This window comes from Melanostigma gelatinosum (genome assembly GCF_949748355.1).
Source record: "Melanostigma gelatinosum genome assembly, chromosome: 19".
Classification (NCBI taxonomy): Eukaryota; Metazoa; Chordata; class Actinopteri; order Perciformes; family Zoarcidae; genus Melanostigma; species Melanostigma gelatinosum.
The window spans coordinates 16,113,041-16,131,335 of NC_136652.1; the positions used below are offsets into that span (position 1 = coordinate 16,113,041).

The 18,295-nt window shown below is 40.6% G+C and overlaps 2 protein-coding genes across 3 annotated transcripts; one reads left to right on the forward strand and one right to left on the reverse strand.

The window, feature by feature from the left end:
- Positions 1–8,340: 8,340 nt before the first annotated feature.
- baalcb (BAALC binder of MAP3K1 and KLF4 b) lies at positions 8,341–12,012 on the forward strand (the record flags this gene model as incomplete). 2 transcript variants are annotated; one of them, XM_079290478.1, is made up of 5 exons in its annotated part: positions 8,341–8,478; positions 9,299–9,479; positions 10,130–10,332; positions 11,446–11,645; positions 11,848–12,012. In XM_079290478.1, exons 3-5 carry the CDS (start codon positions 10,152–10,154, stop codon positions 12,010–12,012), a joined length of 546 nt encoding a protein of 181 aa, XP_079146604.1. In that variant the 5' UTR covers positions 8,341–8,478; positions 9,299–9,479; positions 10,130–10,151. The 2 variants fall into 2 exon arrangements, with proteins under 2 accessions (XP_079146604.1, XP_079146605.1); XM_079290479.1 differs by having other exon boundaries at positions 11,452–11,645.
- Positions 12,013–12,925: 913 nt separating this feature from the next.
- nme6 (NME/NM23 nucleoside diphosphate kinase 6) lies at positions 12,926–15,231 on the reverse strand. Its single transcript, XM_079290480.1, has 6 exons — positions 15,043–15,231; positions 14,830–14,927; positions 14,080–14,182; positions 13,923–13,962; positions 13,242–13,402; positions 12,926–13,088 (listed from the first exon to the last, which is right to left on the reverse strand). Exons 2-6 carry the CDS (start codon positions 14,920–14,922, stop codon positions 12,943–12,945), a joined length of 543 nt encoding a protein of 180 aa, XP_079146606.1. The 5' UTR covers positions 14,923–14,927; positions 15,043–15,231; the 3' UTR covers positions 12,926–12,942.
- Between the last annotated feature and the right edge of the window lie 3,064 nt (positions 15,232–18,295).

Sequence of the window (18,295 nt, forward strand, 5' to 3'; positions counted from 1 at the left end):
AAAACCCAAAGATATTCAGTTTAACGTCACATAGGACAAAGAAAAGCAGAACATCTCCACATTTGAGAAGCTAGAACCAGTCCATTTTAGTTTTTTTTTGACAGATGAATTACTTTGAATTACCTATTTGATAATCAAAATAGCTGCTGGTTATCTTTTTTCTGTTGATCGACGACTTGCTTCAGCTCTAAAATGATTATCATTCATGTAAGAAGCCTCCTCACGGGAGACTTTCGTCAGGGAGCCCTGAGCCACCCGATGACCCCTCACTGAAGTGTTTCCATGGTTTTAGACGTGTGATGGACAGCTGAGTTCGGGGTGAGGTGTGAAGGTCGTCCTCACTGTTCCTCCCCCCCCCCCCACCCCTTTGTTTTCCACGCTCACACTAATCACAGCCTCAGCCTTGACAGATCATCCATCTTTCTCATCCCATGCTGCATGTCGTTCTCCCTCCTCCGCGGCTTCCTCGGCCCTCGGAGAAGAGGTCGTGATCTCACCAGACAAATGGAAACTGCGTCGTGGATCTCTGGTAATTAGCAGCTGAACTTGTGGCTGTTTTTGAGGGACACGTCAGCTTCATTTATCATTTCCTGCATTCGGAGCAGACCTAACCTGTCTTATCAGGCAATCCATAAAAAAGAGTAACAGGTCTGTGTAGTCCCGGTGCATTCAAATTAATCTCCCGTATTATCATGGTTATTATTATTAAAATTGCCATTGGATGCTGTCGCTCATTGAAAATATTGACCGAACACTGGAGATAACCAATTTGAAGTTGGGATGGAGTTTTAATTAAAGCCTATACTCCTTCAGAGCGAGACCTGTTAAAGAAAAACTCTTGTTCTCATCAAAAGACGGTAAAGGCTCCTCGCTATTTGTGACTGAGTATAATTAAAGGTACCTCTCTCATCAACAGACTGCTGGGTCAAATTCAACATCTGCTTTACTGACTCACCTAATATCTCACCCAGAGAGGTTCTTGTGATTGGTCAATAAACCTCCGACTACAAAACAGGCCTGAACGCTTCAGTTGCCAAAATCTTGTCCCGTTGCTACTGATTTTGTACATGTGAATACAGAATCTGTTTACAGAGATTAGTTAAACAGCATCAGCATGTTAGCATTGTCACTGTGAGCGTGTTAGCATGCTGGTGTTAGCATTTCGCTGAAAGCACTGCTGTGAAGCCTCACAGAGCTCCTAGCTTGACTGTCGATTATCTTTCTTGTTTCGTGTTCATGCGTGTTGTCGCTTCTGATCTTTCACTGTCAGGGTTATTCCAACTGTAGTTTAATTACGTCTCAGTTTAATGTCTTTAAATTGATGGTGAGGTTGTAAAGAGCTGTTTATATTCAGTCTATATTCCCTCTTGAATTATCTTGAACAAAATAATAATGTGATTATGCTCCACTTGGGGCACCAGCCATCACGGCTGACTATCACCACCTGCAATTAGCCATTTTTTAAGACTCGAGGCAGTGGTAGTTGACATTGATCTGATGTGTGAAACTTGATTTTGTCAGCAGGGGCAAACTGCTCTGCAGAGAGAGACATGAATCAGCAGTAGCGGCTGCCAAAATGACTGACAAAGTCACTCAATAACACTGCGATAGCAGCTGAAGGTTGACACTTGCAGTATTTCACATCAGATAAATGTCGAGTGTGAACAGCCGAGGAGAATGCCGGCTCAATCAGATGGCTGACGTCACACTTTGGCATCAGGAATAACTGTTGTCACTTTGTTTTTTGATTCATTCAGACCAAAGTAGTGCCCAGAATAGTCAAGACGAGTCCTTTGTTCTCAATGTTTCCATCCTCACACACAGGAAGATGCTGCAATCAACAGTGAAGGAGACTCTCAGATTTGCTGAATAATAAAGTGGAACGCCTTTCAAATCAGACACGGGTGCTTTTAAAAGTTAAAATATGTCACGGTTCATATGGCGGTAATTGCCATTTGAGGCTATTATTCTCACACTAATACACTCATTTGTATTTATTTACATAGTTAGATATCACCAAAACAGTTCAACATATATGCAGCATCAATGTCCCCTGTCACAATACATTCTTTCACTTTCTGCTCTCAGCCACGCACAGTGACGCGTCACTTTTTAATACCTTTACAGTTCACCTCAGCAGTGATGATATGCTGTACAGTCAGAGACATAAGAGCAGGGGACCCGTTCATCTGCCTGCACTTTAAATCATTTTTGACAGTTTCATGATTAGAGGGACATCGGGTCAGACACACTTTCCTGACAAACGTGTCTCCGGCCTCTCCCTCCCTCACAAGCTTATTTCACTCCGATCATTTTGTGCAACAAAACATGCATTTTAGGCCTGTTGTAAATGGATTAAACAATGCAAGACAATAACAAACGCAGGCTTTTGTAGCATATGCCCTTAACCGTAATAGATTGTACTATTAGCTACCCTTATTTTCAGAATTCGTTTCACTTGTAGGCCTTACCTGTCCTGTCGGTTTCAGTTGTGAGGGGCATACATCAGGCTATAAGCTGTGGATGTTCCCTGTTCCCATTACAGTGAATCAGCAGTGTATGAAACAATGCTATCTGCTGCACGGCCTGCACTTTCTTATTGTTACACACACTTCTGCCCCTGTCATGTGGGTTCATTTTGGTATGTATTGATTCTGTATGAGAGAGGGAGCTGTTGTATGGCACTCGCATCTCAGGAGAGAAAGCAGAACGTTTAAATAGATCTCTGACTCAAAAAACTCTGTAATGAAAAATATCTGAAAATCAGCGAGTGTTGCCACCACAGGGATTTAAATAAACAATATCCTAAAATGACTCGGCACACACAAGTGTCCCTGTGGTCCCCTGACACAGCAAGAAATCATCACTGTAACCTAGCGACACCACTTACAGTGTAATTAGAGTTAGAGGGCAGAGTTGGATGGTAATCCCCTTTGGTGCATCGTGGTTGAGGTGTTGTGTCTGTTTCATTTCATGAATAAACATTTTGTGCATCCCCAGTCAATGACACCCGAATATGGAGGGTTTAATTCAGCTCTTATTTAAATGCTTTTTGTCAGGTTTTTGAGTTTTACTCCCCAAACAAATGCTGTTTGTTCCTTATTCTATCATAGTAATGTACATCACTGAACAGATGACCTTTTAAAAACAATTTGAAAAGTCTATTCCCTTTATAGATATTTGTTTTATGACCAGTGACATGTCTTTTTTAATGATTCAATTTTCATATACACGCTTTTTAAGCATATGTCTTCAACTTGCATTCCCTCATGCTGTTAGAAGATCCAAAGCTCATTTGATAACTTTCTGATAAAAATGTCAAAAATGAATCTAAATTCATTCAGTGTACATTATGTGTGTTAATTAAGTGTTTGCCCTATAGTATTCCCATTAAATATAGTCAATGCTATATATATATGCTAACATGCTGATGTTTAGTTGTAAATATTTACATTTTTAGTTTGAATACTCATGCTCCGCTCTCTAAGCCCTCACTAATGCCTTTTCTGGAATACTCCTTGTCTTTGATAGGATTAGAGTTGTGTGTTTAGCACCACAAAACGAATGAAGCACAAAAGTGCAAAGGTTGCATTTATGGGCCAGCCTTCACCAGAATTTAAGAGGGGGAAATGTCAATTGAGGCTAAAGATCGATTTTAGCACTTCCCCAGATAATTTAAATGGAAGTAAGGGAAATTATATAAATCAAACATGACTTTTAATGGACTACAAGTTCTGATACAGACTTGGAACGAGACTTTGCGTTGTCAGTGTAGATTTGTTTTGCAGCCTCTGCTTGTAATTCAAAGAGATAAAAGACTTTCGTCAAGGTGTGATGAAATATATTCATTTATAAATTCTAAAATGAAGGCCATTTAACAGGAATGAAGATTTGTACATACTTAATGATGCTGTGCTATGCGTTTTCTTATACCAGCTTTCATTTCCATTCAGTCCAGAAGACATCCCACGTTTTGAAAAATATATATACCTGCAAGAACATTTGCTAATCATTTCTGTGAATTTTAACATCAAAGCTATTTCAAAGGGGTTATTTAAATCAGCTATCTGCAAGAACAATATAATGTAAAAACAAAGAATGTTCATGTTAACTGAACAGCTGCGTATTTCTGAGCCGCTTTTCTTGTTCCCCAAAAGCTTAATAAACTTGGGAGCAATAAACCTATCCACATGGCATTGCAAGTTTTGCCTTGCAAATTCTGTTATGAGCCCCGCTTGTGTATTTTGGGGCAGTAGTGGTGCCTCTCCTCTGCAGCACTTTGCACTAATGAAAAGGTGTCGAGTTAGCTCAGATCGTGATGGATTGAAAGAACACAACCTCTTGATGGATCTCTGGCACGGCTCTGCATAAGGAGAGACCGCCTCCTCCAGTCGGGGGAGAAGAGGCAGCTCTGCCAAAAAAAAAACTGTCCCAGAGAAGTGATTGATGCCGCTGCACCACAACCTCCTGGCAAAGCTCAATCTGGATAAGCCGCGCGTTGCTGGAAACTCCAATATCAACAATTTGCTGATGGAGTCTGGCCAAGTGAACGTGATAATATCTCAGTATCCTTTACCGAGTGTTTTCTTGTTTTCCAAGGTGCATGCAAGTCTGCAGATTTACATTTTTCTTTAGAATTATATTGTTTTTGTCATTTTTTTGTGGTTTTAATTAATAATTGGGAAAAATGTCAGAACAGATTTAATGACTTCACATCACATATGGTATAACTGCAACAATCATACTATCTGACAATTAAGAAATTCATAGCAAAACAACTTTTTCCCTCTCTAAGGCCAAAGCATCCTGATTAGTTTTCCGCCGCTGTTGCCCACTGGCTGTCTCTCTGAAATCCCAGTGAACGTTTGGATTTGGCTGCCTCACTTTCTGCACATTGGCTCATTCACGCCGCCTCCTGACACAACTTGCCAGAAAAGAGTTTTTCTCTCTCCCACAAAACTTTGCAAATCAGTAGAGAGTGCATATTATTTGCTATCAACCTTGACCAGCTGTCCAAAATTAAGCAGTGGGAGAAGAAAGCTGTGGCCAACTGGAAAACAGAGTTTGGTTTTTACACTTGTGCGGATACATTTTTTTCTAAATATTGTTTTAATTTGTGAGCTTAGATGTGCTGGTATATTGTTACCGTCTCAATGTTTTCATGTACCTCTTACATGAAAACAATTTGGTGTATTGCCTAAAATGTTGAACTATTTCTGAATTTAAAGTTATTGGTCTTGCCTGTAAGAAACACTTTTAACAAAGCTTTGAAAGTAAAAGGTTTAAATGCTATGTCATTGAATGATTATCATTCGGAGACATGCAAGACTTCTTTCTTGACTTGAATTTGCACCAACATTTGTTTTTTTAAATAACCTCTCCTAAATGTATCACAGACTGAAAAGAAGGACCGTGGCATGCATTAAACAATACGTACAGCACATTTTCAATAGAATTGGGTGTCGTGCATCCCTGTTTGCAGCTGAGAGTTCACCCATGATTCACTGCATGTAGCATTTGGCAGCGCGCCACATTAATCGCTCGGGTATAATGGGAAGACAGGCTTATTGACCAGTAGTCCAATAGGACAGAGGGGCAGGACACACAAATCAAAGCTGTCCAGCCTCATATTGACCAGACTGTCCACAGCAAGCGAGATTCATTTGCTGGGTGATGGAGGGAAGGAGACGGGGGCTGAGCGCATGCAGGAAGTCACAGGGATTTGATTCAGCTCAGACCTGCACGAAATAATGCTTGAATATGTATTTTAAGGGCAATACTCCAATTGGTATAGTTTAATCCTGTCAGATAATCCGCCACAGTGAAGCAGAAGCCAGTGTCTGGATAGAAGAGGCGTCTGTGGAGGTTCAGTGGTGCAGCATGAGTGATGAAGGTGTCTTGTGTTGATCTGGTGATGTACTCTTCTGTCTTTCTTGTCACGCTCCACAGCTGTTTGTCCGGTAATGAAGAAAAATGTAATGTAGACGGCGGAGAGTTTACAGACTGATAAAAGCATCAGGAGACCTTCCCAAGAGTTGTTAATCATACTAGTGCACCTGTATTTGAAGTGTTTTGGGCATCAGGTCTGAATTGATCTTCGGTTGGAGCTCCATTCTTCCTCTGTTTTATTTGTAATATGCTTTATTGACAGCTGATACATCATAAATTAATTAATTTCATTCTCAGGAGCAGATCGCTCTTTTAGAGCAGCTGTATTTTTCAAAGGCTGTCACTTCAGTAAAGCAGGACGAGAAGTTGTGTTTACTGTCGCTGCAGTTCATTGTGGGAATCAAAGATCCAAAGCAGAGAGCTGAGATGAATGCGCACTTTGCTGCCAAGTGAGACGTTTCACAAGCAATCTATGAAATGCAGTTGGAGACAAAGAATCAGCCATGTGGTGAACTGTAGACATTTAAAATTAGTACTGTAACACCTGTACTTTTTCTACTATGACAAGTCGAAGTGTTTGCTGAGAAGAAGGCCTGTTTGTGAGTGACTATAGTTCTGTATCTTACACATCATACTTACTTTAAACGATCCAAAGCTAATCAAAGCTAATCAAATCAGATACTGAGGAGCCTTTACGAGCAGGTACTTTTTTCCCATGACGTGGGACTGATTCTCTTTCCTACATGCACATGAAACTTCTCCTTGAAAAGCCTGGATTCAAGAGCACACCCTATTACATCTGAGCTGTATAGATATACCAGCTCTGATCAATGTTTGTTTGACAAAACAACGTTAAATCTGTGTTTCCTATGGAGACAGGAGTGCAGATTTCCATTCACTTTATTTTTGCATCCAGCAGTTCTTGTGGTAAATCTGGAATTGTGGTTGGATTTACATATATACCTACCAGACAACCACCAGAAACAAATATTTACCATATTAACCCTTTAACGCAGTCTTTTCAGTACAGGAGTGGGCCGTGACTGCCCCCTTGTGGGCAGAGTAGTGAACATCTTATTGATGTGTTGCCTGGAAGATTGAAATATTACACATGGAAAAATGTGTTTGTATTTTTAGGTAAGCTCCTGAAGCACTAACACTGTTAACACTAACACTAACGCTAACACTTTAAGTAGACCGATACATTATTGGCTTCTTGCTAATGGTGAGGGCAAAGAGGCAACTCAATTAATGTTTAAGAAGCAGAAAATCCAAGTACCACAGATAACCACAAGATTATTATAAAGTTTACCTAAAAGCAAATAGCCTAAACTTTAAAATGATAGACTACTGAGTGATCACTGAGGTAATAATTAATAATAACCTTTATTTATCTTTAAAAACAGAGTAACTGTGCATCATTTCCTCTAAAATCTAATCTGAAATTAGACAAATTGTCTCATGAATGTGATTTGAAGGGCTTTCATTTTGAAATGCTACATCAGCATGTCCTGGTTGTCTCTGAGTGACACCTTGAGGTGGTCTGCTATTTATGGAAGCCCATTTGCGCAGGGAAACTTTTAAAAAGTCAGGGTTTTTTGTTGTTTTTTTCTGGCGGGAGAAAAGTAAAAAATAAATCAATAAATGCACCAACACTTTTGCTGCATCTATCTGTAACCACATTACAGCCACATTTAAAGTGTAGTCTTCCAATCCATATGTCAAATGTATTAGCGCTGCTTCTACGACTGTTGTGTTAAAGTATCTCATACTTTATACTTTCTATCTCTGAATTTCGTCCGAAAAATTCATAATTCTAAATTCAGTTGTTTTTTGCTTATTTACTTTTTTTTCGGCAGCAAAAAAGAAAAAAAAAACTATGATATATATTTTTTTGTTACTTTGTTTTTCTTGCTGTGGAAATGGGCTTCCATAGCTATTAACCTGTTGTGAAATGATTTTGTAACTATGCATCATTTCCTCTAAAATCGAACCTGAAATTAGACAAATTGTCTCATGAATATATGATTTGAAGTTAGTTTACGAATGAGATTTTGAAGGGCTTTCATTTTGAAATGCTACTTCAGAATGTCCTGGTTCTCTCTGAGAGAAAGGGTCAGCCCAAAAGCTAAGGCAATATGTGACAACAGAAAGCCAAACGGTGAGGCCAAACAAGAGCGCGATAAAACTAAGATAAAAGATAAAACAATACACAATAACATAAATATCTCAACAAAATAAATACATACAATACAGAGAAAAGCAAATAAAAGCAATACAACAATACAAGTCCAGATAAAAGGACAGTAAAAAGCCATCACATAAAAGTCTAAAAGGGATTTTAATAAGTGATTTATTAAAAGTCCTTCTTATCTTCTCGACAAGAGGCTGAATCACGTACCGTCTCTTGGTAAACCCTCCTTTTCTGTGCGTAAGGGGGATTCACGGAAGAGCGGATCGTGCGGACGGACGGACGGACGCAAAGCCGACCGGAGCACTTTAATTGATTGACAACATGTTACGCTTCTGGCAGCAGACGACACGGAGGAGCAACCGGGGCGAGAAGAAACCAGGGAGCCTCCATCACCAGTAAGCCCGAGTCATATTTCACTGTGCGCCGTTTCTTTCCTCTGCGTCAGTCGATTCAAACCGCATCGTTCGCGTTTCTGTCGCGCATATTCGGCACATTGCAGCGTTGTTGTTTTTGTTTTCATCTCACGCCATCGTTGCTTGTTTTCTTTGTAACGGTGACAGAGCTGTATTGCTCGAGAGGCTCATATGGTATTCATTAGTTGCGCCTTTACTATGGCTGTTACCTCATTCCCTTATCTGAGCCTATCGGGGGGATAATTCAATAAGGAGCCTTCACCAGGTGACACAGTGATTTATAGGAGGCCTGTATGTGGACAGCGTATTCAGTGTCAGCGCATCAATAACATTCAGGCTTAAATAGCATCTAATTAAAGTGCAACTCGTTTAACTGGGGCTCAGTAAAGCCGAATACTATTGATCAGTCATGAAACTGTGGTGAGGCTGTAGATCTGGTTGGTCTGTAATTGTTTTACAATACTTATTGATTTGCAGTGGTATCCACAAAAGAACAGGTTATAGATAAATAGATAGTTCTACAGCTTCAGTAGTGGACATGTAATACAATAAACTAGGACACCGATTACAGCAGAACAATACAGCATGTAGGCTACACATCAAGGCCATACACAAAAGTGTTGCTGACTCATCTCCAGGGGACAGTCATTCAGTTATCTTTGTGTATTTGGCAGAACAGAGCTTTAATTATAGAGGGCCAGAGTTGTCAAATGCATTGACTGTGGAACATTTTATAAAAACACGCACCCGAATGCATTTCCCCCACTTCTATAGTCTCCCTCCCTGTCTTCGTTTCTCACAGGTGACTTGCTGGTTTTCATGAGCGTTTGATTAGGAAGATGGTGCTTTCAGGTGCAGGTGGAGAACTGTAAACGAGTTTGAGGGACAAAAGGGACCACTCAACCTACTCTTTGACGGATAGAAGTCACTGGAGCCTGATCTTGAGAGGATGCCAGGTTTTCCCCACAGCTGTGTGCTGTGCTGTAAGTATTCTGTCTTTGTTTGTGTTGTTTGTGTTAGAAATTGTCTGGTCAAATGTACAGAATTGGAACATAGCAGTATTTATTTTAAGCCTGCAACTAATGATTATTTTCATCATTGATTGTTTATCTATTATAAAAGAAGAGAAACTAAATTTCCCAAAGCCCAAGGCGAGATCTTTAGAATGTTTCTTAGAGACCCCAGCTGTGAAACATGGCTAAATACAATGGATATGTATTAACTTCTGTCTCTGTGATTGGTGTGGACGCAGCACTCCAGCTTCCAAACCAAGAATGAGTGTATTTTGTTCTCAAGAGATCTAACTGACCCCAAACATAAGTATCGTCATAACACACTGTGCATTTTTTTCGGTTGTTTTTCCTGAACTAGTGTGTTTGCACATGCATATCCCGTATGACATATAACATGTGAAGTATTTCAATGTCGGCGAAAAACATAGGACAAGTGATTTATGTCGTTCTAATTCATTTATATCACTCAGCGTGTTACGTTAGGTTAGAATGAATAGTTACCATGAATCTTTCTGTCTAGTGGGACAACGTTTGAGTCCACTCAGTCAGTATTTCAGCTTCCAATCGTTAAATTAGAATCAAGTGTAAATCTGTTTTTCCTTTTTTTTTTCCGATCTGAGGAAAAGTCCCCGAGGCAGAGCTATGGGCTGTGGGGGGAGCAGGACGGATGCTCTGGAGCCTCGATACCTGGAGGGCTGGACCAAAGAGACGGAGTCGACGTGGCTGACCAGCACGGACACTGATATCCCCCTGTCGTCCATCCAGAGCATCCCTTCTGATAACTCAGAGGCCGGCTTCGCTTCGGAGAAAACAATCAGCCCCGGTATGAAGAATGAATTACGGCTGAGTGGACGGATGAATGAATACTTAATTGGTTTCCTGACAGGAACGGGCAGCAATTTAACTGCTGAACAAATAAATAATGCATTTATGGTTGTATGAATTAGTACTTAATTAGGCTCCCACCACAGAGCACGGTGTATTTGCAAATTCAATCTTATATTTCCGTTGATATGAAACCCTGCATGTGGAACACAGTTTCCCTTTTGACGTCAAACACTTCAAACAAGAAGCACGGAAAATGTAATTGAAGTTGAAAAAACGGTTGTGGTGAGCCTCATGCGTAGATAATAGTTATGTACGACACAAGGATGCGTGGCAGACCAAACATTTGGAATTTGTTCTTTTAGGGTTCAGTTAGTCATCACTTATAGCCTAGAAACAGATGGATCTGACTGTAATTCTGCTGCTCTTCTGTGCTCCTAATTGCGCGCGTGTTTTCCTTTGAAGCCAAGGGGAAATCAATGTGTAAATGGACATAATAGGCAAACATCAAAAGCCACTGTGCTGAGACGGGGCTTGGCTCTCATGGCAACAGATACAGCGGTTAGCGAAAGCAGAGAGGAGCCTTGATGTGATTGTGAAGACAAATCCTGTCTTCCACTCTGCAGAGATATAACACAGATCCGGAATTGGCCAAATGAATCTGAAAAAAATGGCAGTTTCAGCATTTGAGTTGTTATTTCCAGATTATGTGAATCATCGCCCAAATAGTTCACCGAATATCGTCAACATAATTCATATTGTATCCTCTCATGTGCTGTCTGGTTTTTAGGTCATTCATGAGAATTGTTGTACAATACGGTGTCTAGATAACTCCATGTAACGTTTTCAACATTTCATCTGTTTTTCTGCTCAAATCATTTATTCTGATTGGGTTGATTAGAATGTTGTCTGGATGTCCCTACCTTTGTTTACAGCTGCTTTATATAAAAAATACATTTTAAAACCATCTCAGCTCAAACATCTATGAGCTTCATTCACCTCTAAGTGATGGAGCCTTGCTTAAAAACACTTTCAGGAAGTCCATGCTGAAGGTTCGTTGCACCTTTAATATCCAGGATATTGACAAAGCTGAGGTTTTGTTTTGTTCCAGTTCCAGATTTCTTTGAGGACGGCCTCCCTCTCCCGGCTCAGGCTTACCTCACGGTGTGTTCGGCCGTGTCTGAAGTCAGTCTGAACGACGTGAAGCCCAGCAGCCCCCCTGCAATACTGGGCTCTCCGCCCAGTGAGGCGGTGTCGCCGTCATCAGGCACCACGGTGCAGCGCAGGAGTGTTCTACACACTGAAGAGATTGTGAGACTCCTGTTGTTGCACATTCAGTAATTAGTAGTGGGAGACCTGTTGTAGCTCTGAGATGTGGCGGATCAAATCATTCGTTTTTATGTTCTGCTCATATGTTAGTTAGAGCTGAAACTATTTGTGAAATAAATTGTCGATTGTCAGAAAAGTAAACAGCAACTGTTTTCCCTTCCCTTCTTTCATTCCTCCTCATCAGACGAAATGGCAGGACAATCGGATGTCGACCAAGCAAGTGACCATCACGGTGACGCAGAGCATCCATCAGGTGGACAAGAACGGGAAGGTGAAGAAGTCCCTCACCACCTACGAGGTTATGAAACCCGTGGAAAGCCTCAAACAGGCGGCCGCACACAACACTTGAGTGCAGGAGAGACTGCAGGAAGACGACTGTGAAACAAGGGAACTGACAAAAGCACAAGGGACTCTACACGTTTGATCGTCATATTGAAAACATGGCTCATTCTCTAAAAACTAAAAAACAATGTATCTAGTTCTTAATACAGTCAAATGTACTTCTATGGTGCCTGTTGCAACAATGTCTTGCTGTACTGTAGAACATACTAAAACTGTGGATTAGTCAGAGAAAATACAAAACCTGCCATTTGACAGTGCATACAGCATCAGACCAAAAACAAATGAAGAATTCGTAGTTCATCACAGAAGACATGAAATCACTTCTTAGCACGTTTCAAATTTCTCAAGTGACCTAGAATCTAAAAAGCCTTCTCATTGCTATTTCACGATGCTTTTGAGGATTAAATATGTAAACGTGTAAAGCTATTATTACAGTATTATTTCACATGAGTGAAAATTCACACGCTACGCGTATAGTTCTGTTCTTTGACACGGAGACATAACATGTAGTTGCTGCTGTGCTACAATCTAAATGGCTCAGGAAACTGAAATTGATCGTGACGATTGCACTATTTACAGTGAAGCCTGGAACAGGGTTTGTGAAGACAATGTAAAGCTACGTCTTTCTACGTCGTGTCGTTTTGTACAATACGGTGTTGCATTTTCTGATATGGTCGTTCGTGTTTTCTAATGACAATAAAATTGAACAAAAACACGTATGGTCCTTGTAAATGACTTCATATGTTTTACTGACATAAACATGGGATGAACAAATTGGCACAAATAACAAGCACTTTCTGGGATCATCAGACATTCGACATATCTGTACAGCATGTCGAATTGTGGCATCGTCTCTGGGAGCTTGCGTGTGTGTCCGATAGTTTCCGAGCGGTCCTCTGGGGATCAGAGACTGTAGACGGCAGGTCTGGGGTCAGCTTTACGTTGGAAGTGTGTGAATCTGTTTTTTAAGGTCGTAATGTATCCGTCCCGATCGAAACGACGGCTCCTCCTTCTCCATCCACTCCTCCGCGCAGAAGTTCGGGTAGAAAAAACGTATTTCTCTTTGTGCCGACTCAACAGAATCTGGAGGGGGGAAAAAAAAAAAGGGAAATTTGAAAACCTGTGAACCTGTATGTGACGGGACAGCCCATCTGATAAAGCACGGCTGTAGAACATGCTGTAAACGTGTCACATACTCACATTATGTAGACACGCGACACTCAACATACTTCCTACCTGAGCCGTGAGTTGTGTTTCGTGTGTCCGTGAGTCCAAACTGAGCCCTGATGGTAGCGGGCGAGGTGTATCTGGCTCGGAACACTTTGGTCGGTCCCATCAGTGCTCTCCAGTGATGGATGGCGTCCTCTCTGGCTAAAACGTAAGCACGCATAGGACCACTGCGGCGGGGAGAAGAACAAAGTCATTGCAAAACCATACACTGCTCTGTGTGGCTGTTACAGACCCCCATGAATACACAGCAGTTTATCGGTTTTAGCTGAACAATCCTCGACTGGCTGACACGCTGAGCATGTCTCCAGTAACTCTGAATGCATCCGGAGAAAAGGCTGTTGTGGAAACTACCGATTGACTGCTGCGAGGACACGAAAATGACAACGTGCTTACGAGCCCCTTTTTGCAATCCAGAGATCCGTGTGAGCGGGCTACGCGGTTATTTCCAGACAAAATTGCTCGAGGGGCTGTTGTCTGCTGATAATTGAAACTCCTGTTGTGAAGTTTCAGAAAATGATTCATTGGTGTCTTGCTGAGCGTGAAATTGGAGCACCGTCAGTCACTTGACGTCACCCCTGCGGGTTGTGTGGTACGAGTATATTTCTCACATCAGACAGAACACATTTGTCCGAAGCAATTCATTCATTCGTCAAGGTTTGGGAAACGTACAAGTATATGGTAGCTTACCTTGACATGAATTCAACCAGTCTTTGGTAGAAGAATTGCCCTGAGAAGCAAATAAAAGAGAGTTAAAAAAAAGAGCTTTTACCCTTTTTCATATCATGTGTGGAATCACTTTGTTCTTTTAAATACATTATTACAGAAACGAGTTGTCTCCACACACCTGAATGTTCAGCATAAAATCTCTCAGAGTCCTGTCTCCTCCACACAACATCTTTAGATCTGACAATCACAAAATTGTTGTCCAGGATTCTCTGGTGAAGAGCCTGAAAGAAAAAAGAAAAGTTGTTTTGCTGCACTGCAGCTAATGATCACTAAACTATACAAAATATGTTTGGATTAAAACTACATGCAGGGTACTGTGTGCAGATTCCTTCCAAAATACAAAAGGTAATTGTCCTCTCTATTAAGATGACAACAGGCTTTAAAAAGGGACCTTTCACTGATGGAATATTTGAATATTAGACCCAGCTTTCTTTCTTCTTCACGGTTTAGATTGAAGTTAGAGTACAGCTGGTTTACACCATGTCAATGAACAGGCCAAGCTAAAATAATGCATGAATAAAAAGAGAAAGACACTTGGTTTAGCAATCTAAAAATCTAAAAAGAGTCTGAACTTAAAACTATTCACTTTATTTCAGTTTGTGAAGTCAAATTGTGGAATTGTATGGGAAATGACTTTAAAATAATTGAAAATTCAGTTCAAATTCATCAAATAATTGAACATGGGTCATGTTTATATTAAGTGTTTTGTTGTGTTTATTTGTTTTGTTTATGCTGTGTCCATATTTAGTTCACTTGACAACGTGACATCAACAGCCCTTTTAAAGTAGAGAATATGGATAAAACTGCTAAAGTAGTGGACCTCACTAAGTCAGGAGACAGTCTATAAGAGAGGATGACGTGAGCTCACCTCTAAGATGACAGGATGAGCTACAGCATCTGGTTTGATGACCGCCAGGGTGAGCTGCAGCACTTTGGAGAGGCGGCGAGCTGAAAGCAACATCGTCTCTACGGCAAAGACAGAACGACAATATAATATATTATTCACCTCAATAAAACGGAACTGTTCAAGCTCATAAATATGTCCGTCATTAAATGTTAGCTAGACGTTAACGTTACCAACCTCTGTCCAAAACACTGGTCAGTTTGAAGACGAGAGCACAGCTACGGGTGCCGCCATGTTGTAGCAAATACAAACTCGATACTTTGATAAACTAAGTCTCTAGTCGGCGTCTTCAAGCACACGTGATTTTAATTACGTTTATGTAACTGCGTACTGTAATATAAACGTGATTTTAACGAATGGCGAATATTCCGCGGTCAGTCCGTCCGATCATATCGTCCCCAGAAACTCAGCCAGCACACAATGGTTCCACTGCGAGAGCGACCCTAAATACAAACTCTAAAATATGCATTATGAGTTCATTTGTAAAGAGTGACATTTCAATTAAACGATCAATAGTTAGAAGAATTGACCATGTGACAACCAGGAGTATTTTTTACTTGAGCTTCTGTGATTAAATTAACCAGTATGTGCATCTCTATGTTCATTGTGATTGATTAAGATATTCTGGTGGAACAGGTTGACACACATGAACTTTTCTTAAATTCTGTCATAAACTAGGCCAGTAAACGTGGGGAGTTTGGTCGAACATATTCTCTTTACTGTGAAATAAAGGAAATGGAGCAGAGTGGGATTAAGTGCCTTGCACAACGGCACCGCAGCAAAGTAGATTCCCTCCATATGCTTGACTGTGTCCCACTTCACTGCACTGACCTGCCACCCACCTTCCTGTCACTGTTCAAGAATACCAAATAAGAAAAAGGAGAAATTACTTAATCATCTGTCAAAAAGACTGACGATTGTGGTTCTTTATTTTTACTATCCCTGTAAAATACAACACTCAACAGACTCAAGATTTAAAATATATTTTAAAAATAGAAAAAACGCCTTCCTTTTCTATGTTGTATCCCATTGATTCACCCTTTTACTTAAAAAATAAGCATCTTGGTTAATGAACTATGAATCTTAAAAAGAAGTGAATGGAATTGTTATTTTTGTAATATTTTCTAATTTCCCTTTCAATATAAAATACAATACAATTCCAGAATCCCAAGGTCTTCAAATTGACTCATTGGGACTTTAAGTTGAAATTGTCTCAGAGCTTCATAATGGTACCCCGTACAATGCAAGCAGGCCGCCCTGACAACAAAGTCACAGTTCACAATTTAAAACATAGAACTGTTAGTGTTATAAAGTGTAAGTGTAGATTACGGTTGGACCATTGACGATGAGAGACAGCGACATGACAGCTACAAGCAGGGACTGGAAAGAGGAGATATTTGAATGTGGAATGTCATCAATGTGGGAGATCAGAAATACAGTATGAGTTACAAACATGAAGCACATTCCAGCAATGAAAAATGGCCACACCCTTGAAAAGAGGAGGTTGTGTGTGTGTGTGTGTGTGTGTTTGTGGGTGTGTGTGTGTATGTGTGTGAGGGGTCGTTTGACATTCGCAGAGAATAGGAGGGAAGACAAGGGGGGGGGACCGATGTCCCACATAGGTTTCTCCCACCTGCCCATGTCATGTGACACCACAGCTGTTATCACCCATGAGGGGGATGGAGAAGACGAGAGGAGGCGTTGGTTGGGTGAGGAGTTGAATGAATATAGCATAAAAACCTATATACTGTACTTAAATACAAACGTTGTACTCAGTGTTGTGTTATTATTCATTGTACAATGATTATCACTGTTGGAGGCACTCAGATCTTTAAGTAAAATAATCACTACCACTTCTGTCATAATCCTACTTACGTTAAAGTATTATCAGCTACATTTATGTAAAATATTAAAAGTAAGAATACTTGCTTGGTAGAAAATAGGTCCTTGGGATTAACTTTCTTTCATAAATTACATATGAATACTGATGCATGCATGTGTAAGCAGCAGTATTGTACTGCTGTAGCTGGTCAAGGGCTAGTTTTCATGACTTCACGGGTTGTTTAGTCTACTGTTTACCAGACAAGGGTCGGGCCCCTCCAGGGGTCACAAGGTAAATAGAGAGGAAAGAAGATTTTTTCATGTTTTGGTTTTGGATAAATGTCTGATAAGCCCTCATCTATCACTGAAGAAGGCAACACAAAGGTGATTCAGCCTATGACACACTTATGACAGTCTGGGGTTCTCTGGCAACGTTCACAGAAAAAAACTGCAGAATTACAGTTTTTCTCGATTGTATCCACACAGAAATAAATCACAATTTTGAGAACTTGAAGGTCTCACACCAGATTGTTTTCACTCCAGTAGAAATTCTAAATCAAGCAGGACCGAAATCTTAAGGTTTGCCACTTGAAGGATAGTAAATTATTAGCAAAGAGACGAAAAGCATGCTCTTTTTTTCAGGGTGAACAGGTTTGAGGATGGAACAGAGACTACCGTTGATCACTGCTGACACTTGCTTCAAACATCCTCAGCTGGGTGGCTGATTCAACTGACCCCCCCCCTGCCCAACATAAACCCCATCTCTTGTTTTATCGTGGTGTCGCTGCTGCTGCTGCTGCTGCTGCCTCTCCTGCAGTTGTCGTTTCTTTTTGGTGGGAGTCGGGCAGCTGACTGACGACCCCCACGGGCACTTGGGTGTCCATAGGCTGCTCCACATCCATTCGTTCAGCAGGAGCCACAGTAAAGGATCATGTGTACACTATGTTCAATGTAGTACAAAGGAGAACTTGTAGAAAAGTTGGAGTTATATGATGTATATGTTGATAATGTATAAGAGATATATGTTTCTCACAAACTGGCCTGAAGTAGGTACGAACGGTTCAAACATGGGTTTTAATGTTGATCTAAAAATGTACTGACATGCCCATTACTGTTGACACTGTATGTTCAGTAACACTTACTTTTACCGCTCCCATAGTTTTCTATGACATCCTAAAACTGTATTGATGCAGAGCAAAGTCATCGGGAGGTGGTTGGAAAGGAATGTGTACTTCGGTCCTCATTGTAGGAAACATAAACATTTGGTTCGTACTCTTCCAATAGATTGACGCCTGACTGTTGTCGTCAGCGCACAGCAGGTCAGATCACATTTTGTCAACAGGCAAACAAAGAAATCAATAAACACAAAGAAAAAAGTTTTCAACAATAAATGAATATTGACATGTTTTTTTAATGGATCGTCTTCATCAAGGAAAGTCATCTGGAAATCCACAACTTCTCTTAAAGTCAACACACCGAACACAACTTTGACTGTGTTTTTTCCTTAAATGTTCCTTTACTTTCCAAATGCGAGGAAATTATGAGACAATTACAGACCTGTCAGTAAAAAATCATGATCATGGAAATATTCAGTTTACCACACGTGTGT